At 41.1% G+C, this 26280-nt stretch overlaps 1 protein-coding gene across 1 annotated transcript; it reads right to left on the reverse strand.

The window, feature by feature from the left end:
- Positions 1-3460: 3460 nt before the first annotated feature.
- Positions 3461-25800, reverse strand: LOC109625155 (neuropilin and tolloid-like protein 2). Its single transcript, XM_020080271.2, has 10 exons — positions 25339-25800; positions 19527-19583; positions 19117-19260; positions 16729-16977; positions 15856-15903; positions 15228-15355; positions 10743-10971; positions 6393-6506; positions 6134-6264; positions 3461-5370 (listed from the first exon to the last, which is right to left on the reverse strand). Exons 1-10 carry the CDS (start codon positions 25346-25348, stop codon positions 4657-4659), a joined length of 1824 nt encoding a protein of 607 aa, XP_019935830.1. The 5' UTR covers positions 25349-25800; the 3' UTR covers positions 3461-4656.
- Positions 25801-26280: the final 480 nt, after the last annotated feature.

Consider the following 26280-nt stretch of genomic DNA (forward strand, 5'->3'; position numbering starts at 1 on the left):
GATGATAGTTTACTGATCGCTAGTATGGTTGCAGGTTTTTATTGGTTTGTTTAAAGCATTTATGTTTTTGTTTTATTATAAAAAAATATGTGGAATATATAGGTTTGTGTGGTGCAGTTATTACTCATGCTGTGGGGACCTTAATGTGTTTACACATTATGGAGAGTTATCTTCCTTATAGGGACAAAACAGCAATTTTCCATTGTGTAAGTCATTACATTTTAAGGTGAAGACATTGAAGTTTGGCAACTAGTAACTGTGGTTAAGGTTAATCATAAGGAGAAAAAAAATGTCCTCTGAAAGATATATATACAATTATACAGTATATACCATATACAGTCTATGGTATATACACATAAATAAGCTGCAGAGGTGTGTGAGGAGCATTAGCTACTGACATGAAACTCAGTTTAGTTAAAAAAGGGATGTGTTACAAAGTTAAACTTGTTTTTTGACAGGTTTGAGTCACCAGTGCCACCACAGGCCTGGGAGCCTTCTCTCCCCCTTCATTGATTACTAAAAGAAAAGTCACTCATTATAAGTAAGTTACTCAACTATTTGCTTATCAATGTAGTGCAGTATAAGTGAAAAGTACCTGAAAAGCAGGTAAAGTACAGACAGAGGGTGCTTAAGGTGTGTGCAGAGCGCCTGTCACAGTGTTCCATCAGTTCTTGACCTCTCCCTGAGGCTGAAAAAAGTGCAGAAGATCTGGAACACCCCCGCACAGTCTCCATGGACTCCATCCTTCTCTATGACCGCAGGCCTGCGGCTATAATGTCACATGCCATGAAGACCCTTGAGAGGCTGGTTCCACAGCACCTAAAGGCCATGGACTCACTGTTGTTTGAGTACCAGGCCGATATTGTTGTGGAGGATGTCATCACCTACCTGCTTCACATAGCTTACGTACACCTGGAGAAGCCTGCACAGTGAGGATAATGTGCGTCTACAGGGGACAGAGCAGGCAGGTCTTACTGAGGATGTCCGGGTCCTTTAATGTGTGCACTGGGCTGCTGCAGATGTTCCACCAGTCTGCAGAGGCCGGTGTTATCTTCTTTGCTGATGTGTGCTACAGAGGAAGCACCGGGACTAATGGATAGTGCCAACATACCTGGCGAGCATGAGAGGAAGGCAGGCTCTGTGGAGGATTGGAGCTCGACATTGTGGAGACAGTGACAGAAAGGAGGATCAGCTGAAAGCTGTCACAGAAAACCATTCTCATCCTCCCAACGCTGAGCTGAGGGGCCCGGGGCCACGTTCAGCCACACTCATCCAGACACGTGCCTCAAATCACTTGGGAGGCTCTTTCATTCCATCAGCCATCAGACTGCACAATGCCACAGCACCCAGTATCTCCTACCACTCACTGAGACTTACAGTGCATAGACACATACACATATACATCTATTTACTCTATATATTATTCCTAGTTTATCTTATTAATATTGTGTTATTATATAAAGTGACTGTGTTTACATTTTAATGCAAAGGTTATTAAATGTCTCTCATTACATTCAAACAATTTAAAAATAAACACTGTGTAGATTTACAATAATTTACCACAGGGCTACATGGAGGCTTGAGATGAAAATAAATGTAATTATTAATTCAGTTAAAGGATTCAGTAACTTATAAGTACAATTTAAGATATAACTTTAGCTGGCTCTAATTTCAATTAAGTCCATTTTAAATGTCACAATACACAATACTTTAACGATACGTTTTGACATAGAAAATATCAGTTGTTACAATTGAGCTATTTTTATTATCTTTTACTCATGCTCTGATGAAATAAAAGGGTTTAATTAAAATATTTGAATTACAAAAGGATAGATGTTCAAACATTTACAAAGAAAGTTGTCTATCCTTAAATGAACTGTGACAGTATATCTTCATGTGTCATTCTGACAAGTAAAATTGTATGTACAGATGTCAGTAATTATCTAATCCAAACACTGTTTTGCATGTATCACCTCTCAGTTAGTGTAGATCAATGCTTCCTGCACAGAAAGCTGCTCAGCTCTTCCTGTAGGTCTTTTTTTTTATCAGCAGATAAATAGAGGAGTCTGTCTGCAGGTGGAGCTGCACTCATTTATTTCCTCTGAATGATGTTTATATCGTTCTCTGTGATATTGGAACGACCCTTCAGGGATTATGGTTGTAAAAATACACAACGTGGAAAAGGCTCTAATTCCACCATAATCCTTATTGTGTACTTTCCAGCTAATTCCATGAACTGTAGACATCAACAATAATAACATTTTCTGAGAGTGGTTACTGAGCAGAGTGTGTGATGTGCGTATTCAATGATTAATTTTCAATGATGATACTCAGGATAAGTTATTTTAAGTAATTTCAGCAGCTGAGCGATGTCTATCTGTCACCACAGCATCATATATTGATTATCATCACACATCTACGACCTGATGGCCCATTGACCTACAGGCATCTGGTTACATCTGCGTCACAGAGGAGCACGTCACCAGAGCACAATGCATGTGGCCACGAGTATCTGACATTTCAAAAGGATGCCACAAGCATTCGACAAACAAATGCATCATGACAGCAGAGGGAAAGTGGAATCTGTGTGAGAGCAGGAGTGAGTGATGCATGCAGAAAATGCTGCAAAGATTTATCAAACACTTTTTCTTTCTTTTCTTTTGACAGATAAGAGGATCTGCTCTATCTGTAGGGTTTTTCTGCAGCAGATCTGATCATATCACAACAAATTGAGTGAATCAGCTTGAAACCCTGATTATTTTAACTCAGAAGGTTCACCGACTTTTTAGAAAATAAATCATTACACAGCAAAAAGAAGCTAAGAGAACTCTAATATTCAAGGCTACTTACTGCACTGGATTTTAGAATTTTAGAACAACTCAATTTCCTGAGTTTTTTTGAGAAAAGTTTCTACTTCAGATAATTTATCTTTAATAATCATATAAACAAGTTTTAGGATGTGACATATAAAGAACCGTCCTTCCGTCCAGGTACTAGCAGTAACTGGATTTCCCCCAGGTATTTTACATGACTTCTTTGAGGGCATTTTGATTCTTAGCTACCACTTGAAGGACTTTTGCACCACAACTTACCCATTCACACACCAGTTTTCAGCCAGTGGCCGGTGGCATTACGTTTCGGGTTGTCCATCTGTCTATTCCATTCATGTGAACTTTTGATAAGTTGTCATTTTGACTAAGATTTTCAGATAAATGTTGAAAATTACAATGTTTTAGTGGTCAAAGGTCTTTGTGACCTTATATGAATCTGGAAAAAAGTAGCACACAGACACTGCACTGGCTGTCGGAGGCATACAACTGGAGTGCAGTTACTGCAGTTAGCTAAAGCATCTTGTATGAATGTTTCTTGTCAAACCACACGTTACAATGTGTATCTTACCTGAACATGCAATCTTCAGCTCTTTCTTGGTTATAATGAACAGAACAGCTCAACCCATGGGAAGTGAGTAAGCTCTCATTTAATTCAAAGGAATGAAATTATACAACCAGTGGTTAAAATAATAAATGAGTCCCACATAGGCTACATGTCTGTCTCTGGAGGGAAACAGGTTGTGCTTGTTTTAAACACCCGGTTCAAGGGGAAATTGAGAAAATCACATCTTGATTTGGTGGGAGGGACGGAGGGACGGAGGGTCTGAGTGTGGGATGGTTGCTATTTTTGATTCAGTCCAGGCCTCACAACCAAGCATTAATAAACAATTACTTATTGCCTGAATGCCCATATGCTATAAAGCTCACAGAGCAGAAATAGTCTTTTCTTCAATTCTATTTTTTTACCAAAATAAGAGTCTCTTCATGTGCTCTTCCTGAGGAGAGACTGAATGGAGCGTACCTTCTGTGTATGTGTGAGGTAAGCATGAAAACTTCATCATTATTATTGTAATATCACATCGTCATCGGGTTTCTGATCAGCCTCAAACTCATCATCATCAACACCACATCATGGATTAAGTCATTTTCATAAAAATCATCTCAGCAACATTTGAAAAAGATTAAAGAGTTAAAAGCCAAACATCATCATGAGGCTGGATATATACTGGATCTAATAGTACATTACACTGACAAAAATAAAGACTCAAATAAATTATTAGAAGACGCACTATATATCATATATATCTGTGCATGGCAGGTGAATACATGTAAAAAGTCAGTCTCTCCAGCTCTCTCTCTCTCACAGTATCTGAGCAGTTTCCTGGTCTTTTAGGCGACCGAGCAGAGAGAAGTCTGGATCTGCATGCGACAACATTCACCTGTAAGTCTCTGATGGAGGAAGAGATTGAATAATAAGAAGAATGGAGAAGAGAGCAGATGTTTCAACACTTCCTGCATGTGAAATCCTTTCATTTTGTGAAGAAGTAAACTTGTTTCCTCAGGGTTTCTCTTCTTCTGGTGCCTCATTTCTTGCCTCTCATTCTTCTCAAACCTCCACATGTGACTATGTGTGGAGAGAATCCTCCAGTGTTACCCACAATACTGTTGAATGCAGCGTGGATAGAAAGAATAGAAGAAGAACTAGGAGCGATCAGTTTGGGATTATTGTGACTCCTGTCTTCTCTTCTTTGCTTCTTTTATCTCGATGAGTGAAAACAAAGATCTGCCTACGTTCTCCTCCTGCTTTTCTTCCCCCTCTCTCCATCTAGAAGTCCATGGAAATGGAGCGCTGTTGTGGATCAACTATGGTGGTGCTGTTACGAGCGCTGTTGCCACGGACACTGAGGGTTCCGCAAGCTCCCGCCATCCCACCACCGATACCTCCAGCAATGCCACTCGGCCCTGCCATGCCCACACCGCCCGGCATACCCATTCCTCCAGCCATCGCCAATCCTCCTGTTATCCCCACTGGCCCTCCAATTCCTCCTCCTGCTATTCCTGACGGGCCTCCCATTGCTCCTCCACCTCCTCCGCCACCACGGCCATAGATCTCACATGGGATCTCTTCGCTTACGCGGTCCTCAATGACCTGCTGGTCGCAGTCGTGAGTCTGTGAGTGCTGCTTGTAGCCGTAGCAGCTCTTCTTGTAGCTGGCCGTGGAGTTGAAAGTCTTCATGGGCGGTGGCTTGGAGAAGTCGTTGTGGTAGGACAGCTCCATCGAGCTCAGGGTGGTGCGACTGTGCTTCATACTCCCACCACCAGTGGCCACTGAGGCTTGTGAGCCGCAGTGATGCTCGTGGACACAGCGGGACATGGTGGAGGAGCGCCGCAGCTTGTGGAAGCTGTCCAGCTCCTCAGAAAGGTCAGCAAGGTCTGAGGAGATCTCCTTGTCACGTAGAGAGAAGAGCTCGTAGTGCGGAGGGTCAAACACCTCTTGGAATCCAGCTTTGTTGAAAACACCAGGTCGACGTGCTACAACCTGGAAAAGAACCATTCAAGGTAAGTGATTAGGAGACCAGTAGTTCTCACAATGATACCAAATCAACAGATTTACGAACATTGACACGACTTACAACTGTCACAAAACACAATTAGAGTGCTTCTTTTAACGTTCCTGTTTTATCACTTGTACTGTGAGTAATAGAACTCCAACAGTTTTGTGTATGAGAGATTTCTGTACTGCGTTTTTGTCTGCACTGCTGAATGCACTGAATGCACTGTGATGTTAGTTTGTAAGTCCTAAAATTATTTTCAAACAGTTGCAGGGTGAGAATATTTACACGCATCAAAACCATCTGCTCAGAGTCAAAAACCTGAAGATCTTTTTGAACATTTTGCACAATATTTCACAGTCATAGATGGAGAAATGTATTTCAGAGGAGTCAGAGACGATCAAGTCTTTAAAAGCAACATATTCAACAGACCAGGTATAAAAACACTCTCTGGTTAAGGTTAAGGCAATTTAAGGAAATCACAAACTGAAATACAAATAGATGAAGCAGGTTAATAGAAAATTATAAATCCAGAAAGAAAACATCTTGGAACCAAACAATTCCTGTGCTTTACTATTTTGTTTTTGTGATGGTCAGTAATGGTGTAAATTCCAAGGGATTTCTTTTTTTCTCTGTCTTCATAGCTACATATGACCCCATCTGGTCTGGAATCCCACAATCCCTTTCAATTAAGTTCCTCTACCTTTCTGGCTTGGTATGTTCTTCTGCCAGTCACAAAGGATGAGTTACCTTTTTCCTTGGCTGTTTCATTTGGACCAGGATGGAGATAATGAGAAGAACCAGAACGATGCCCGACGAGACACCAATGACAGTTCCATGGGTCTTAGTGATCTGATGGAAAAGCCCCTTTGATCGCTTCTCTGCAGAGGACAAATGGGCAAGACGAGAGAATTTAAAAAAACATTTTATAAGAAGAAAAAAAAAAAAAAAATCCTAATAAACCACTATGAAGTAAACTGGCAATGATTGGCAGAAAGAGTATAATCACCTTTGCAGTGGTTTTCATCCCATGGGTAGACACAGTTCTGAACCCCATTGCACACCAGAGAGTTGTTAATACACATGTTGCTGTGGCAGAAAAACGTATTGGCCGAACACGGGGCTGCAGGCAAAAGATACAGAGGAAACAGTTTTCGTCAAAAAAAGCAGAAACACAGCAGCTATCAGACCAAAAGATGATGACACTGAGATAATAACAGCAAAACAATAACAACGATAAAAGAACGGCCATTTGGCGGCAGAAATCAGTAGCAGCGTGTAATAAAAGATAAAACGTTGTATTATGTCTTGAAAGCTGAGGTCTAATGGAGACAGATCACACAAGGCCACACACACATCACCATTTCCTGCAGCATGTGACATCAGGGACTAATGAAGGCAGGAGATGGCAGCTTCACTGAGCTGCAACCTTAATGTCAAGGGAGTTAAGGGGGGTGTAGCTGGGTGTGTGGATAATTTTACAATAGGGACAGAAGGAGTGGGGTAATATAGAAAAGAAGAATAGAAAGACAGGTAGAAATGCGTATGAAGGCTGAGATGGCAGAGACAGAGATGAGCAGTAATTGAAACTGGCTGCTCGGCTCGGGAGATCGATGCACTGCCAGTCAGAGGAGAGAGCGAGGCTGAGGGATGAGGCTGATACCTGGGTCCTGCGGTAGATTTGGGGCTACAATAAAAGCTATGGGAAATCTGGATCTAATGTAACATTACTGGACATTGGTTGAAAAGCAGTGGCGTCATATCGTGCTGCAGGTCCAGAGGTAATCAAACTGAGGCAATGGTAACAGACAGGCATTAAATTGACCACTGAGCGTTTAACAGTGTTGACGTTTTGATATAATGGAGGACAACCAATCTCTCACACACCTTCCATAATTGAGCTGAGCAATCAGCTACGCACACAGTCAGCCATATTAATTAGTTTGAACAGAACGTTAATTTACCTTCAGTACACTGCAAATTAAGAAATCACGCTTTACAACCAGGCATGTGTGCACAACTGATTAGATTTGATGCCTGTCAACGTCCAAACCTTTGTTACACCTAAAACGATACAAGGTCTTAGACAAGTGGCAAATTTAATCTGAAACCAGCCATTAGATTGAGCAGTGCATTATCATCATGTTTGAAAGTAGGAATCACAATTTCCAGTGTCACATTTTACAAAAAGCAATTTTCATGACCTGTGGGTAAAATCCTTTGAATTTGCTATGGAGTTTAACTGCAGTTTGCCTTTCAAACATGTACAGTGCAGCAGGAGGTCTCTGCACAGACGCGTTCACAACCGCATTAAATCATCCGCATTATTCAGGCAAGAGGTGGAGCAGCTGGGTGCAGCAGACAGAGGCAGGAAGTGACATATTCACTCCGCTGCAGAGATCCCATGATTGTCTTGACAACACACAGACACAGTTGTATCACCACAAATTCTCTAGACATCTCCAACTGTGTCTTCTACATGTGTGTCACCACTTTTTCACTGGGAAATGTTTCATTTGTGTGTCTGTCGTGTGTTTGAAGGGTCATCAGCCCCTCCCACTCGCTTGCGGTGACTCCAGCTTCGGATCCGCTGCTATGTTCATACATGCACTATTATATTTGTATAATAACAAAGAGCAAAAAAAAAAGGATCAGTCCAGACAGACAAATATAATATAAAATGTGCTTCTTTATCATAAAAACGTGTGTATTTGCTAAATGTAGTTTTAGGCGCTTGTGAGAGATGGACATTTAGTTGTCAATTTACAAAAGTGAAACATCTGACAAGTTCACATTGGAAGCTATTCTTTAAAAATGATTGTAAAATTATGTTAATGGATTCATTAGTGAAGATGTCGGCAACATTTCCACTAACCTTCCAAGTTATTGTCTCGACTTGATTTGGCCTGCCCGAGAATTTGTCTGCATTTTATACAGTATGAGACTTTTATTTTTTCCTTTGTTGCCTCTCATCTATTGAACCAAGATGAATCAAGTGAGCTTCATTTATATGAGGAGGTTTGAACTGAGCACATAAACCTCCTCGATGTTTGAGTTAAAAAAAGATTCTATTCTATTCTATCTCCTTTCCTTTGCAGTGTTTGCTATGGGACATCCAGGATTTGTACAGTTCAACAATATGAGTTTTGCAGCTGTAAAAATCCAACTTTTCAAAACTGAATTAGCTGTATGTTGCTGCATGTTACAGTATGTCAGGTTTCATTGTTTTGTCTAATGGAGACAAAATTGTGGGTTTAATGGAGAAGCTGTGAAGAAGTGGCAAGTTCCCCAATATTTCAGACATCAGGAGTGAACCAAGGTACCCAGCAGACTTTTATTCTTCCAACATTGATCAGAGGGCTCCATTTTATGAAGCCTAATTGTGCTCCAGTACTAGATCATTATTGTTTCATATTGGATACATTTCCCCCGAGCTCCTCCTATGTTTCTTCCCATGTTTTCTATAATATCTGACCACATTTATCTATAAGGTACTTCTGCCATAAAGCTTTCTTTTTTGTTCTTGTAACATTGAACCTCTTTCTCCTACGATATCTACAAGTCTACAAACCTTCCCAGCCCCCTAGAAAAAATGTTCCTTGTTTCTTCTTTAGCAGAGGCAGACACACTCAGATTGTGGCTCGCTCCACCAGCTTCACCCTGTTATGTGGTCCACTGTGTTTAGAGCTCTGAGCCTACATGCTTCCTCTGCCTCAGGGTTAAATCACTTTGACAAAGGGACATGTATGTGTTTGTGTGTGTGTGTGTGTGTGTGTGTTTGATGTGTGTGAGGGAGTGTGTGTATGCGTTGTGTGGTCGCCCTGACCATCTCTCAGTCAGCCTGTAGACGAGGTCAATCCCTAGACACTGTCATCACTTCCACACTGATTATACATCTCCTGCCTTCAAAATGTAGTTTCTCAGAGGGTGTCAACGACGCCTCATCCTGTTACCCCCCCCACACAAGCTCACAACTCACATCTGAATGTATGTGCTGTGTGTGTGTGCGCGGGAGTGTGAGTGCATGTGCAGATTTAGGAAAGTCTTAATAAGTCTGGTTTACATTTCAGCGGGGACTCTGTCAGAAGATTAGAACACATTAAGGATGATGGAGTGTGAAAGGCAAAAGTCATCTTGTTCTCCGAGTGACAAAGATTAATGGTTGTCTCTGACCTCTGAGTAAACTGTGAGCTGGTGGCTGACTCTCACCAAATAAAGTTTGGGAGTCATTCACTTCAGACTTCTTGAAGATGAACTGTGTGATCAGAATTAATGAGCATCCAAATGGTCTTAAGGAAAGAAAAAAGATCCTTGCTGAATTTAAAATGCCATTAAGTGCTGTCTGCAATGGTTATGGCTTTGCTGATGAGAACAACATAAGCATTCACACAGGGTTTTAGAAGAGTGCAAGAGAATGTGGCAATTAATATCTCCCTCTATTCAGGCATTTAATGAAAATATTATGGTGCACCAATAGAAACACATTTCTGTCTCTTGATGTACAACTTCATTTGTTTTAAATTCCCTCATCCTTTAAAAGTGAAGCTTAATGTACATTATTCCCAGGCGATCAATTAAACCCAGTCAGATTCTCTTTCAACCAACATAGAGAAATAAATAATGTTTTGACTTATAATAAAAAACTGTATTAATCTGTTCCATTCATATCAAATAATTATTTATAGAAAAAGACATAAATAATTGTTTTTTGCTTTAAACACGGCCCTCTTCACTGAAATGACACTTCAGTATTTGTTAGTAGCTACTGATGCAGACAGAATGTGGAACCTCATACGTCAACTGTTTTTCTGTGGTGACTGGTTTGGGGTGTTGGGGTGTTGATAATATATGGGGCCTTGTGTAGTCCATGATAGAGAGTAACAGTTATCAACTATTCCCAACAAGTAGTTAGTTAGTGGATTAATCACAGGGGACACATGTTGGCTAACCCCTGCCAATGTGTGAGAAAGAGACAAGATGTTTAATGATCAATGATAGGACGCTAAACGAATTCTCTGACTGTCGTCTCCCGTCCTCGACTCTGTTGGCGCTCGTCCTCTTGCTTCATGTGTGCTGATTTAGTCCCCAGTGTTAAAGTCACACATGACAACTGCTTATCACTAACAGCAATGCCCCCTGCTGCATATCTCCTGTAAATGCCCCTGCCACTGCTTTATTCCTGTACCGGGCTAAACCCACAGATGTCTAATAAAACTGTTCACAGTGTTAACTTATGGGTTTGAAAGTCGACTAGATGAGTCGTCTGTGACACAGTACTAGACTACACTACTACAAACTGTTCTGTTACAGTATTTGGATTAACAAGGCAGAAAGTCTGACTAAGACGACTGGTACTCACGGTCAACAAACGAGGTAAAGAGCATGCGGAACCGGCTGAGTCGACTCTTCTCATCGGCCCACATTCGCACAACTCCCACGCCGTTATCCAACATCACGTCATTGGCCACGGTGCTACAGAACTTGGCCTTGAGGTTCTCGATGGCACTGCTGCCGTCGTACACGGCTACAAAGTTCTTCTTGCACTCATTAGAGTGTTCCATCTGGTACTCCATGAAGCGCAGGTAGATCTGCAGACAAGACAGGGGATGGAAATCAGTGTGGAGGCAAACAAATGCCACAACGCCACCGGGTCTTTAGTGTCACCTCACAGCTGTCTGAACATAATCAGCAGCTGTGCACTTTATGAGGGCAAATACATGAAAAAATATGCTTTAACTGAATGGAGTAGAAGAGAGTCTCTGGAGTGCACTGGGATAGGAACAGGTTTTACAGTTTAGAAGATACTCCGACAGACAAATCAAATAACAACCAAGTAAATCAAATCTAATTTGCGATGCAAGCATGCATTATTCACATACTGATGGCTGGCTACTTAATTAATCTTTCAAAAATATCTGACTGAGTCCTCCCTGCTCTGTCTCCCTCATCATGTCTCAAATCAGAGAAGACCACAGGGACTGAAGAGCAGTGAACTGAACAGTGGAACTGTGAATGCTGCAGTGATCTACCAGAAGGAAATTCAGGCCCGTTTCATGATGCTGAAATGTTCACATGACACACAAAAGTTCCTTATTTCTAAGATGTGATGATAATTATCCAACCACAACTGCTTAGTAAATCAGTTTGATAATGTGATTATCGGCTACTTTATGGCTGATAAGGATTTCGTGAAGGTTTAACAGTTCACTGGAACCAATTTCTCAGTCACTGAATATATCATTTTTCTCAGCAAACATCTTAACTTGTCAGCAGGTGTAAAAAAAAACACTGGCGTAACTAATAACATTAACTGGCTCATCTAAATGGAAGGCATCATTAATAATGTTAATAATTACAACACATTATGGTGGGTGATGGTGTGGCAAAGATATGTAGTGAAAGACAGGACAGCATCTCTCTCTATTCTCTGTTGCCATGCAATGAAATTAACTATATGTTATAAATGAGGAGTCAAACTGTCCTGACCAATATTTATATCTTGCAAAACAACCACTGAGTAAATAATGCATTTAATGTGTCTAGTGTGTGTCCTTTAAAAGATTTGTATCAATTGCTTGAAGTCAAAGTATTCATCATTTATTCATGTTTTTACAATATATAATCATCTGAAACGATAAATTGTTATGTTTGTGTTGGAATGAGCCCTTGACACTGGGAGCAGGACCTCTTCCACAGTGCCCAATACTTTGCACCGTCATGTTTCTATACTAGCCCTGACAACCAGATACTGGAAAAAAGGACTTTATGTTTTTACCTTACCTGAAGGCAGGAGCGAGTCTAGGATCCGACTCTTAGGGGTGCTCAGCCACTAGTATGTGACATGTATATACGTGTACTCCCTTCTCTCGCTGATCTCAGTAGACATGGCTGGTTCTATCTGCTGTACAACATTGCGATGTGAAAGAAGTCTTTATAGCTGTAACAGCAAATTAGACTTTCTGAAACATGCTCATTGCCTTTCTTCAATTCTAAACCCCACCATTCACAAATACCCCCTTTGTAAGACTTTTACAAAATACCCGCATAAGCCGCATTTTTCCAAGAGGAGTATTCCATCCATTTAAAGCTCTGGAACCAGTTTTGTTGGAAGGCTCTTTTTTAGGAACCACACTGGTCATGCTCGAGCACCCCTATAATAGGCTAAACTCGCCTATGCCTGAAGGCCACTTAAGGTTCTCCTTCATGCTTGTGAAAGGAGGAGTGAGGGGAGCAACCTCACTTTTGTTCACATTCTATTATGTCGGTAACTTACATGAACACCACTGTGACCGGTGACCTGGTTGCACCGCAGTGTCGTGAGTTAGCCTCAGATGAAATGCGCACATTAAGCACACAGGCACCTGTAACCATGCAGCAGTCAAGTAGCTGCTCTTATGTTGCTGCTGAATGTGCTGCTCTGTTCCTTCTGCTCTGCTGAGCTAATATCTGGTTAGGCAACTCAGTGCTGCTGCTAAATTCAGATCCTCTTCACTGCTGCATCACATTGCACATGTCGGACCAGTGAAAACTGTGGGCGACAAATCTGTGTCTGTGTGAGAGGAGTGTGTGTTAGTCATGCACTTATGTTCACTTGTGTATGTATAAAATGCTACTCTGTATACACATGTGTAATTGCTTACGGAGCTGTAAGTGACAGTGCATTATGTAATTTGTGACTGAATGTGTACATCTGCTCTTTTATACTTCATTAGATCTGCATGAATTTGTGTTTGTGTGGGTATATTATGGCCAGTGAATAGCATATCAGTGCGCTGATGACTCATTTAGTCATGAGGGAGAAACAGAGCGGCTATAAACTGAGGCTAGCCCGGCTATGGTTATCATTTCAGTGGGATTTCAGAAGTCCTCTCATAAAAATCAAAAATTATGAGAACACATCAGTAGGCTTTCACATGGGCTTGAAAATGTACTTATGAATCTCCAGGGCTGTATTTTGTACATAAAATTGATTTGTCTGTGTTGTCCCATGACGCCTTTCTGTGTATTCACACTGCTCACACCCTTCATGTATTGAATTACGATCAAAACAATAGGAGAGGATTTGTTCCCAGTGACTGGAGCACACAATGATACTACGGCACATGCACTCACTCAAAATGCTTGAATGAGGAAAACCACTTTAGGCTTTTTTTATCTACATCCATTTGACTGGTTATTTAATTACTTAATTAATTTATTTTGGAACAGAACAGATCTAAATGTTATTCCTCAATGAAACAAAGTCAGATGGTAGAGGGAGATGTCAGACAAATCCTTTCTCTAATCGCATTTGAAAAATGCACTGACCTCATTAACTTTGTTTCACATTCATTATCTAGACAGTGGTCATTGCAGTCCACACAGACAGTCAGACCTCTCAGTATCAGCTACAGTTGTGTGGCATGCAACGTAGATCTCTATCTAACGTGAGAAACTTTCTTTTATTGTTGGGGTCACGGCTAATGCAATTGAATCTTGCAGGTTAAAGTTCACCAGAGATGAAATCCATATGAAGCCCCGCTGCACATTTTCTTCGCCACAAAAAGCGAATGTTTTATTCTCTCCCCGGCTCTCAGAGATTGGAAGTGAACAAGAAGACTTTCTCTTTCTGTTCCATTCACCGATGCTACATTCGAGCCTTCATTGCTCAGGGATGGAAGGACGCATTCGTCAGCCACCTTTGAAAAAGCCTTCGAAGTGGGACAGTGACGCAATCGAACGCATCTGAATCTGTTGTGCATGAGAGCAATGTTTGTGTGTGTGCGTGACTGCGCGTGGACCTCTGCTACCACCATAGATTAAACTAACTATGTGGGAAACCCTGGAACACTGTAAAGTGCAGAAACAACTTGACAGATGGAAACACATTGAAAGTAGACAGGGTGAGTTTAGCGTCAAGGAAATTCTGAGCGGTTCCTCTTCTCCATTATATTTAGAGCATCACCCCACTTAATGAGAACATTTCAAAATCATTTTCCTTTTTTCAATAGTGAGAGAAGATTGTATATCACTTGTTCTGCTGTTTACCCTGATAACACTAATTAAAAAACATTAAGGCGTTGACCAAACAGATTTCTGAGCTGGGTCTGAACAAAGCTTTTAAAAGGCACTGAGGAAGATGTGCACTTAACGTTTCACTGTCTTCATGAATACTGAAACATAACTGAGAAAAATGGTACTGATGTGTCAAATGTAAAATTTAAAAATCCAACATGTTCAGTCTTTCAGTGGAGCCGGTATCAGTGGCTTTAACAAATACCCCCCAAAGAGATGAATATCTGTCATTGAGTGTTTTAACAGTGAGAAGTCGGGATGTTCAGAGATTTTATATAAGATCTACATTTAAAGGTTCAGAGTGTAGAATTTAGTGATATCTAGTGGTGAAATTACACGTTGCAGCTGAACACCCCTCACCTCACCCTCACATTCCAAACATGAAAAAGAACCTGTGGTAGCTTCAGTTGTCATAAAAACTCAAAAGGTGTTTAGTTTGTCCAGTCTGGACTAATGTAAAAAACATGGTGGCCTCCATAGAGAGGAGCCCCTGGATGTCAATATAAAGTATTTAAATATAAAGGACCTTTTCTGGGGTAAAGAAAACTACAATTCATACAATTTTGATGAAACACACTATTAAAAACATCATGAGGATTATTCTACATTAAATTTGTGCCAATAGATCCCTTTCAGATTCCCTAAATCTTACACACTGGACCTTTAATAAATTAAGTCCTGTATTTGTTTTGTCCAAATCAAACCAAAGACCAGACTTACAGACCTTACTTTTTATAGCAAACATGAGCCACAACATCCTCCCCACCACTTGATGTTCTCTCATACTGACCTTGGACTGAGGGGGAGCCCTGATGGTCCAGATACAATCCAGAGCATCACCAGGCTTCACTCGTTCTTCCTCTTCCACCTGACTGGAGCGAATAATCCCATCCCATCCGCCGATTTCAAACTGACAGTCTGGAGGAAGACAGAAGAAATGTGAAGGAGAGGAAAGAAGAAAAGGTGTGTGAGAGAGGAAGGGGTCGCACAGAGGTACACGAGTAACAAAAAAGAAGAAGGAGGAGGCGAAAACAGAGAAACAGAGTGAGGAGCAGAAAATAAAGAGGAAAAAGTTTAGAGTGAGGTGAAGAGCATCACAAACAGGGAGAGATGAAGGATTTTATTTAGAGATGTAAAGAATTTAAGGTGGAGCTGAAGTGAGCGCAGCAGATTAGGACAAAAAGACAACAATAAGACAGCAAGGCAGGAAGAGAATCGCAGGATAAAAGAGGTGTGTGTTCTTTAATGTGTTTGAATTTGTGCACTTGTGTTTGTGTGTCACTTCATTTTATGTAAAATTGGGCTTGTCAAGGTACATTTGTGTATTCAGCATTCACGTCAGAGACAGAGATCGCCTCTGATTAACTTCCAAACACAGAGGAGCTCTTCAAAAAGGATCAAAATATTGAAGAGCTTACCTGGGATGGGGTTTAGCAGTCCACCCACGTGCAGATGGAAATCAGGGTCTGAAATGATAAGATTTGGAGGCACATCACTCTCAATCCACACGGCAGAAATGCGTAAGCAGAGAACACAAGATAAGATCCTGTTAAGGGAGGCCAGATAAAGCCGAAAAGGGTCTGTGTGAAGCCAATATCTGTCGCACGATGGGAGATGCTGATTTCTAGGTTTATTGGGTTCAGATTCAGGAGGCGCTGAACATGTGTTTGCTGAAAAGCAAGAAAAACAAAAGGAAAGAGGCCAAAGGTGTTTGAAATATTGGAAACTGCATGAGTGATCTGTGGATGTCAAGCCTGCTGATGTTCTGTCATTTTTATTGATGATGCACACAAAGCAGAAACATTGTGTTCTGTCACACTGAGGTTGGTTTGGTAACACATATTTTTACGCTCCTCAGTTGATTTGTTTGTGACCATCACCGCAAAATCAACATCGACCAACAATTGGTGAAACTTTCTTCAAAGCAGAGCTGCATGAGAGTCTCTCTCTCTCTCTCTCTTGCTCCTGCCAACACACGCACACACATAAACCCAGACTGGGTAGACGTGATTTAGTCTTCACAAACACAAATGACAGTTGTATTTATTTGCATATAGAGCGGGGAAGTGAGATCCAAAGTGGTGGCCATAGGAGACACATTCAGGATGCATTTTAATGACAGGTGGGAACACAATGCTGTCACTTTAGATCTGATCTTTCAGGAAGGATGTTTAATACCAGGGTGGAACAGGGACTTTTTCAAAGAAAATGATAACCAGATGCAGTTCAATACATATTTTACTCAAAACCTTGGATATGGAGTTACAGTAACACAGTTTGGGTGTAAATACCTGCAATGAAGGTGTACTTGATGCGGAAACCAAGACCCTCCAGCTCCTCATCACTGGTGAACTTGATCCACATGAAACGTCCCGTTGACGTGACCAGGCCTGGGTTCTTTCCACCACAAAAGCGATCAATCAGCGGTGAGAACCCAAACGGCCCATCACGGATTTCTATGTGATCAAAGCGGCACTCAAAAGAGGGCTCAATGTAGTAATTTTTATCGAAAGCCAGCTGAATCCTTTGTCTAGGGAGAGCTGTGGTGAACAATGGAGAGAGGAGAAAGAGAGAAAATAACAGGGGGAACAATTTATGAAAAGAATAATATTAAATGTTGTTTTTACAGGATAAACGGACGTCTGTGGAGGCTACTATCATAAAGCCTTATCCAGCCAATGAATGTGCAGCATGGCATCATGAAGGGATGCACTTTGCCATATGTGACTTTTACTGAATGTTAGTGTTCCTTACAGCTTCATTCAAATCTAAAAGGATATATTTATAGAAAGAGTCACAATGATCGACATTTATTTACATGCAGGAAAATTGTTTCATTCATTGTTGTAAAAACTATTATGAACAAATTTCTAATAGCAAAAGCATGAAAGAACACAGTCAGTTAAAATCTCACCATGATGGTGTTTTAAACATGAACAAGAAGGTGCATATTCTCATTTGCAAGCATGCGTCACATCATGCACAGCACCAAACACAAACAGTAACACAGTCTGACATGCAAGCATCATTGTGTCTGAGTCTCCAGAACACTGTGAACACAGCGTGAACTGCAATTCACAAGTTCATCTGTCATGCAGATCCAGAATAAGAGTATTATTCACACACACACACACACACACACACACACACACACACACACACACACACACACACACTCACACACAGAGGAAGTATTTGTCAAGGGCAAGTTGAGCCTGCCTTAGGAGATGAATCATACTAAATAAAGATGCTGGTGATGGGGAGGCTGTGAATCATGGTGAAACCAAACATGCCCCATTAAAGAATAAAAAGAGCGAGGTCAAGGATGGAACCTGTGTATATGTTACACATGCGTGGAACTGAAGTAAAGTAATACGGAACAATCTCTTCTCTCTGTGTGACTCTGTGTCTCACTTCTTGTCTTGTTATTTGTTATCCCTCTTTGCTTGAATGAGCAGCTTGCACTCCTGCACTTCCTGCTCTCTGTCTATTCCTTCCCTGGTGTGTTGAGTCTCATTCTCATGTGTAACTTTCAATCTCACACAATCTGTCACACACACACACACACACACACACACACACACACACACACACACACACACACACACATGCATGCACGTCACAGCTTGATAGAGAAAGCGCATCAAGTCTAATCACTCGATCTATTGAGATGATGAACTGGGGGACACGACACAATCAATGATCATCACCAACCACAAATTATGATTACAAAGCAATCTGATTAGCACTTTCGCCAAATGTGAGCATCTCTCGGTTGCTATAAGAGGCAGAACAAAAAGCTCAGCACTGCAGCTCGGATATGAATATGACTAAGACCATTCAAGAACGAATACAAGCAAATGATAGGTTCCATCTGTCGCCTCCCAGACTGACTGTGGTGTGCCACTGCACCCACCCCACTGGGCTGACTGTGACAGTCACTGCTTATTCTTCATAGATGGACCTGGGCATGCTTTGTCCACAGGGGGAGCCCTTGAGCCATTTGTAAAATCTATTGCCCACCATGGCAATGAAGAATCCCAAGCACACATCTCATCTGCATGAAAGGCAGCTCTTTACCCTCATTGACAAACAGGTCCTCAATTTATTATGAAAACAAATTAAACCAAGGTCCCAGACCTCGTCGCCTATAGCTGCTAATGATGCTTTTCATTATGCTTCCAGTGCAGCAGGTCACTAATGTACTGATGGATGTGATTATTGGTGATAAATGCTTCAGTGTTGACAAGGGTTTTTGCAAATCAGAGTATACACTGTCAAATCTAAATCATGTGGCAATTCTTCCATCTCTTTTTATGTTTCATTCAAAAGCTGAGTCTTCTAGCACACGCTGCCAATAGAGAAGAACACAGCACCAGCCCGATGAGGCTATAAGTCAGGGATAAGCACAATGCGCTGCTTTCCATCATTTTCAAAAGAGCTTTAAATGTGAGGTGGAAAAAAAATTCAGGATGGCTCATTCAGAAAATGTCAGACTTGTTGCCCTCCAGAAAAAAGAAGAGAAAATCAGATAGGGGCAAGGTTATATAAAACAATGTCAGTCAGACTAATGACATTCACTAAAAGAGGCAATATGCTGAAAGGCAGGAAACCATGTCAGCTGCTCTGCTACCAACAGAAAATGAAGTGTTCAGATGAATAAAAAGAGCCAGTTGTACCTTCCAGGATGTAGACACACTCCTTGTTGGGTGGGTAGGTGTTGGGGTAGTTTGGCGACGTGAACACCCCACCATTGATGTTACGCACCCACGTGCCACAGTCATTTTGGTTGGCGCTCTGGGCGCCATGTTCGCTCTGGACATCTGAAAGCAGAAAGGACAACAAACAGACAGATTGATTATTGAGCTGGGGGATGAATGAGGGAGAGAGTTGAAGGAGGGTTGGAAATAAAAAGGACAAAAAGAACAAACATATAGTGAATAAAGAGGCACGAAAGGAAGGACTGAAATGAGAAAGGAGCCATTTTGTCTTATGGTACAAGTAAAGACACCTCCTCCTAATTTCAGACCGAGTCAGTTTGGGCATAACAACATTAATAGAAGAGAAATGTACTCAAGCTTGAGCTTACCTTTAGATCTCTGTGCCAGAGCGAAACCCTCTTCTATTAGGAAGAAGAGTACCCACGCTATAAAGAAGAGATATTACACATTAGCTACAGGTGACATAAAACGGACTTTAAATCTTTATGTTCAGCCTATTTAGCAACCACAGAATGAGTATGTGTCGCCATGTGCAGTATTGATTTCAGCAGACCTTGACGAATAGTGAGCACAATATATATCGATTCAGTCGGAAGTAAATGTCTGACGGAGTTGGTAAATTTAAAAAAAGCAATTCTGAGAAAAAAGGAGGAGAAAGGAGAGAAAAGATAATCCTATGATGTAGAATGTATTAGTATTGTAAATGTCATCACATCAATGCCAATAGAATTCAGGAATGAGCAGTGGTGAAACACATCCTGCATTTAGTGATGAGTCATCTTGTAAAAGACAAATGAATAAGACGGAACAATTGGGCAGTTGCAAATGCTGAAGTTAAGATTTTAACTGTGGACCAGTGGGTTGAGTAAAGTAAAACATTGAGGTCCCTGACAGGCCCTTTGCTTTGCATGCAACAGTCCAACACAATTACACAGTTACATTACATACATAGTTATAATTTATTTAAGAAAACATTAGCAGAAGTAACAAAGGACAGTCTGTATGTGTCAGTGCTCCCATTAAGTCCTCAGCCATGATGGGACGTCAACATTTAATAGATGCCATAGGTCCAACTGTCTGTGCCTTTGCCTAAGCGATGGCCCTCACTTCAAACAGATGCTCAAGATCCCGAAGGACAGAACCAGTAATCTAATGGCACAGCTGGACAATCTTTACTAGTTTGTTCCTGTTTGTACAGCTGACTCTCAAACCAGCAAACCACAGAGAAAGAAAGTAGAGACAAAAGAAGAAAAAAACATTTTCATCACTGTCAACTGTCGCCCTTTAACTAAATGAAATCATATTGTTTAGTGTTACTCACCAACTATTGATATTCACCAATCTTTACTTGTTATCTTCTATATGTCAGCTCCCTGGCGCACAGCATTAAGAACTCTTCTCATCCATCTATTACATTTTGGCTGCATGGGTCAGTTCTCATTGGACTGAACTATGGCTGCAAATGATTATTTTCCAGACTGACTTCCAGATGAACTGATTGTTGGTTCTCAATTCTCAATTCATTAATCAGTCTCAGCTTATCAGTATTATCTTTAGCATTAAATCAAAGTGATGGTTGTGTTTTTGGTTGTAACAGTAAATAATATATGTGCAGCTGTTGCTGGGTAACTTACACCTTCGCTTGCCATACTAGCTAAGCGACGGTTAACAGGAGTAACTAGTAGGTCATTAAAGACAGTTTCAAACCATCACCTCTCATCCACTGATCTGCAGCCTCTGGGCACAAGAAACATAAAGCATCGGTATAAAAAACAGGATTACAGGCTCCGAGGATTATAGCTGATGAGGAGACAGGCATTTGGGCTGAACATGACGACAGACAATAGGTGAAATATGTTGCATTACAATGATATCTGCACCGAGGGTGAGCATGTTACAGCTTCTACCACTGGCTCGCTCTGATAAGCTGCTGTAGACCTGATCCCCACTGAGTTCATAATAGGTTGGCCCACTCACAGCAAATTAGAGAGCGAGCGTGAGCCTGGCACATTGCATAATGGAACCCAGGAAGGAAGGAAGGAAGGAAGGATGGGAGGCTGAGAGAGAGGGAGAGAAGGAGAGAGTGCGAAAGAGAATGGGGGTCTAATGAAGAAGAATGCATGGTTAACACAAGCCGTGAACACAACTGCACCAGTGGACTGGCACATTTCAATGGACTCATTTTGAAATACGCACAATCACCCCACCCCCCAGGCTCCTGGATCCTCACTACTTCTGTCTCCGGTATCGTAGGTGGAAGTATGGACCACCACGGGAACATTCACAGAGCAGACCTCCCAAATAACAGGTGGAAGATCTAAGTTTCCACTGGAGCTCTTGTGAAGACAGTCGCTAAAGCTACAGAAAGAGGGAACTACAGCTGGGCAATAACATAATATAAATACATTTCAATGTAATTTGCATCAATAGCAATATAACAATTAATCACTGTAATGATCATGCACAGTGAGGAGCTATAACACATACTGATCTACGTCAGATTCGTAAAATGTTTAACTATTTAACAAGTGTTTGACATACTGTGCTCATAAAGTAGAGCCTTTAAGAGAAATAATAACCTGACATTTGTCATAATAATTCTCTATTTTGACTGATGTGATTATTTTTTATCTTCATATAATATTTGGCCACATCGTCCAGCTCCAGCAGGGACACTGTAATCAGCTGCTGACGTCAGACAAGCTATACAGCAAGCAAAATGGGATCAAGTCATCTTTACACACGGCCTCTGGTTGGAAATGCTAACAACTCAAACTAACCTGCGCTGCACACAAAATATATTCAATGATGTTCTGCTCCCAGCTACAGAGATAACAGTAAACAAGGAATGACTTAAATGTGCACCTTACTGAATGAGAAACTGTGCATGGATGTTGGACATCTAACTGGCCCCTGTGTTAACTGTGGCCCCTTTATGGCCCCTAGTTAGAAAGATCTTATACATCCACCACTGCACAAGCTGAGGAGTTGCAACCATTGTCGGTTAAAACCAAGAGAAGAACTTATGAACGTTGATAAATGGATAAAGACAACAAACAGAAACAAGCACCACACTTTACAAAGCATCTCCATAAACACACTATCTCACAAAAAGCAGCACTCATACTCTGTGTTGTCTTAATCCTCACACACACTTTGCCAAATCCACATGATCTAGAGTAGGTGAGGTCTGCAGGACACTTCTTCAACGATACACGGTCTCATCCCACTGAGAGGTTTCACGTGACGCCGGCTCCTCTTAAATAAGGACTGGAACAATAACTGTGAGTAACTGGGTCATGTCATTTTACATCTTTTCTCACTTGGGTTCACAAACCAGGGCTGTCACCTGCTGATGCTCGGCCACACTGGCTGCAGTTCAGCTGCAGTTCAGCTGCAGAGCTACTGCTGCCAGAGCTGTTCTTACTTAGGGTTTGCCCAGAAGACCATAAACACTGTCATTTTACATTTTTACATTGTGTGTGAGTGTGTGTGTGTGTGTGTGAGTGTGTGTGTGTGTGTGTGTGTGTGAGAGAGACGACTGCCCATCATCTGAAGTTCTTTACATTAACTACAACCTTTGTGAGGTTGCTGGTATAACTACAGTATTTCTTTGTATATGTAAAAGCAGTCCTATACTCTAATAATTACCAGGTCCAGATGGTATGAGACCGTGCATCTTCTACCTCAGCAATTATTTCACAAGAATAGCAGCCTACACCTTTTTACCAGTCTATAACACAGCCCACACATATTTACCTGTATATAACACAGCCCACACATATCTACCTGTATATAACACCAGTTTATAACACCAGTATATAACACAAGTATATAATACCAGTATATAACACCAGTATATAATACCAGTATATAACACCAGTTTATAACACCAGTATATAACACCAGTATATAACACCAGTATATAACACCAGTATTAAACACCAGTATATAACACCAGTATAAAACACCTGTATAAAACACCAGTATATAACACCAGTATAAAATACCAGTATATAACACCAGTATATAACACCAGTATATAACACCAGTATTAAACACCAGTATATAACACCAGTATAAAATACCTGTATAAAATACCTGTATAAAACACCAGTATATAACACCAGTATAAAATACCTGTATAAAACACCAGTATATAACACCAGTATAAAATACCTGTATAAAACACCAGTATATAACACCAGTATATAACACCAGTATATAACACCAGTTTAAAACACTAGTATATAACACCAGTATATAACACCAGTATAAAACACCAGTTTATAACACCAGTATATAACACCAGTTTATAACACCAGTATATAAGACTAGTATATAACACCAGTATATAACACCAGTATATAACACCAGTATATAACACCAGTATAAAACACCAGTTTATAACACCAGTATATAACACCAGTATATAAGACTAGTATATAACACCAGTATATAACACCAGTATAAAATACCTGTATATAACACCAGTATATAACACCAGTATAAAATACCTGTATAAAACAGCTGTATATAACACCAGTATATAACACCAGTATAAAATACCTGTATATAACACCAGTATATAACACCAGTATATAACACCAGTATAAAATACCTGTATATAACACCAGTATATAACACCAGTATATAACACCAGTATAAAATACCTGTATATAACACCAGTATATAACACCAGTATAAAACACCAGTTTATAACACCAGTATAAAACACCAGTATATAACACCAGTATATAACACCAGTATATAACACCAGTATATAACACCAGTATATAACACCAGTATAAAACACCAGTATATAACACCAGTTTATAACACCAGTATAAAACACCAGTATAAAACACCAGTATATAACACCAGTATAAAACACCAGTATATAACACCAGTATATAACACCAGTATATAACACCAGTATATAACACCAGTATATAACACCAGTATAAAACACCAGTATATAACACCAGTATAAAACACCAGTATATAACACCAGTATATAACACCAGTATATAACACCAGTATAAAACACCAGTATATAACACCAGTATAAAACACCAGTATAAAACACCAGTATATAACACCAGTATAAAACACCAGTATATAACACCAGTATATAACACCAGTATATAACACCAGTATAAAACACCAGTATAAACCCTACAGCTACATGAACTCTTCCATGAAAGCAGCACGAGCTGTCGCATCAGCAGCTGCGCGTGCCTCAGGTGTGGTGGCGCGAGACACTTGCCGGAGCGCGCGAGCAGCAGTGTATCGCGCGCAGAACAGCGGACACGCGCTGATTGGACAGATTCATGGAAACGAGTTGGACGCTGATTAATGTAATTAATAATGTCATAATGTCATTAATGTAACTAACCCTGTATTCACCGAACTTACACTTCTCTGTGATTTAAAATGTAGAATTAAAAACGTGGCCCCGCAAATCCTCCATATTCTTCTTCCTTTAGTCTCCACAAAGTTTCTTCAGAGAAGGTTGGGAACACGTGTCCCTGATGGTTTATACCCCATGTGCAGGTTTCTCATCATGTGGGACCTTAAGTGTCCATTAGACACAAACCTGCCTCCTTTTCTCACTAGAAGAGGAAATAACGAGTCACTTCTGAAGTGGTCGACACATGAAATATCTGTGATCGAGTAAAGTGTGTGTGTCTGCCCTCACAGTGACGGACTGGTTGTTCAAACCCAACCTGTGTGTGTTTCTGCTGAAGAAGAGGCTCAGCAGAGACTGGGACCGAAGAGGTGGATTATACACTGGTTAATGTCGATGTCACATGTTGGCTCAAGCAAATCAAGATTTTCCATAAAAAGTCACAAGAACGCAAGTAGATGCTAAAGAGAGAGGAAGTAGACATTGATCGGAGACACTTTGCATATGTTTACCTGTAGATCGTCATTTGGTCTCAGTTTAATAGAAATAAATCAAAATGAGGATCCATGCCTCAACGTTCGATGTGTTTGAATCTAAATCAGCTGCAGATGAAATATCCTCCGCAGCAACAGGAGAACATGCAAAAACAACTGATGGATCAATGACTCCCAGGTTTATGATAATGAATAATAAACTGTGGGCTCTTCCAGCCCAAAGCGCCGGACCCTGACGCGCACCACACGGATCCTCTGCAGCTTCTTATCACTCACCTCTGATCATCTCCTCTCCCGGTGTGAATCCAACCCCAGCAGCACCTTCTTCTTTCTAGAAACAACCTCCTCCTCCTCTGTCCATTTCAGGGAGCGCTTCACTAAATCCAACTTTTCTGCGCCAACAGTAAATCCATTACGCAGAGCCAGGCTCCAGGAGGACAGCGGCGGCACCAGAGCCACTTCACGCTCCGCGGCTCAGTTCGCGTTAAGGCTGGAAGATGAACGCTGCTGCAGTGCCTTTCAGCCAGGCATCACCAGTGCACACACAGGGACCACAGCGGAGGTGGAGACATGTGGAGACGGGCTGATCCTGACGCGCACTCGGAGAGGAAGGTATCCACAGGACGCGTGTGGATGAAGGGTGGATGAAGAGAGAGAGTACAGAGAAGATGATGAGGAGAGAGGGAGGAGGAGGAGGAAGAGGAGGAGAGCGTCTGATCTCCGTCTGTGACCAAACTCACAAACACTCCTGAACCAGCCTCATTTAAGCCGTGGGCGCTGCTGACATCAGTGAGTGGTGGTCAAGTCAGACACACTGAGGACATCTGTGTTCCGGTCCTCCCTTTCAAAATAAAACAGTAGCCACGAACTCATAGCTCGTTAAATTACAAGAAGTGAAACATAAAGGAAGAGAAAGGAACACAAGGCTCTATAGTGGTTTGTGCTATTCCCATTGTTTGGGTACGTCTCATGGATACGTGCATGGTTAGTGATGTGTTAGCTTGTGTGTTTAGACAAAATGAATAACACATATGCACTGCAGCTCAAGATGTAGATGCTAAATACTGCTCTTACGTTTGTACAGTGGCTCCACCTAATTACAGATATCTTGCAAATCAATACTAATGTTATGCAACTCAACCTCTATTGTAACATTTTCAAGTCAGCAGTGAAACTGTATTGAAAGAAGCTGTTCTGTCAGCGTATCCCCCGAAACCA

This window comes from Paralichthys olivaceus, chromosome 1 (genome assembly GCF_024713975.1).
Source record: "Paralichthys olivaceus isolate ysfri-2021 chromosome 1, ASM2471397v2, whole genome shotgun sequence".
Lineage (NCBI taxonomy): Eukaryota > Metazoa > Chordata > Actinopteri > Pleuronectiformes > Paralichthyidae > Paralichthys > Paralichthys olivaceus.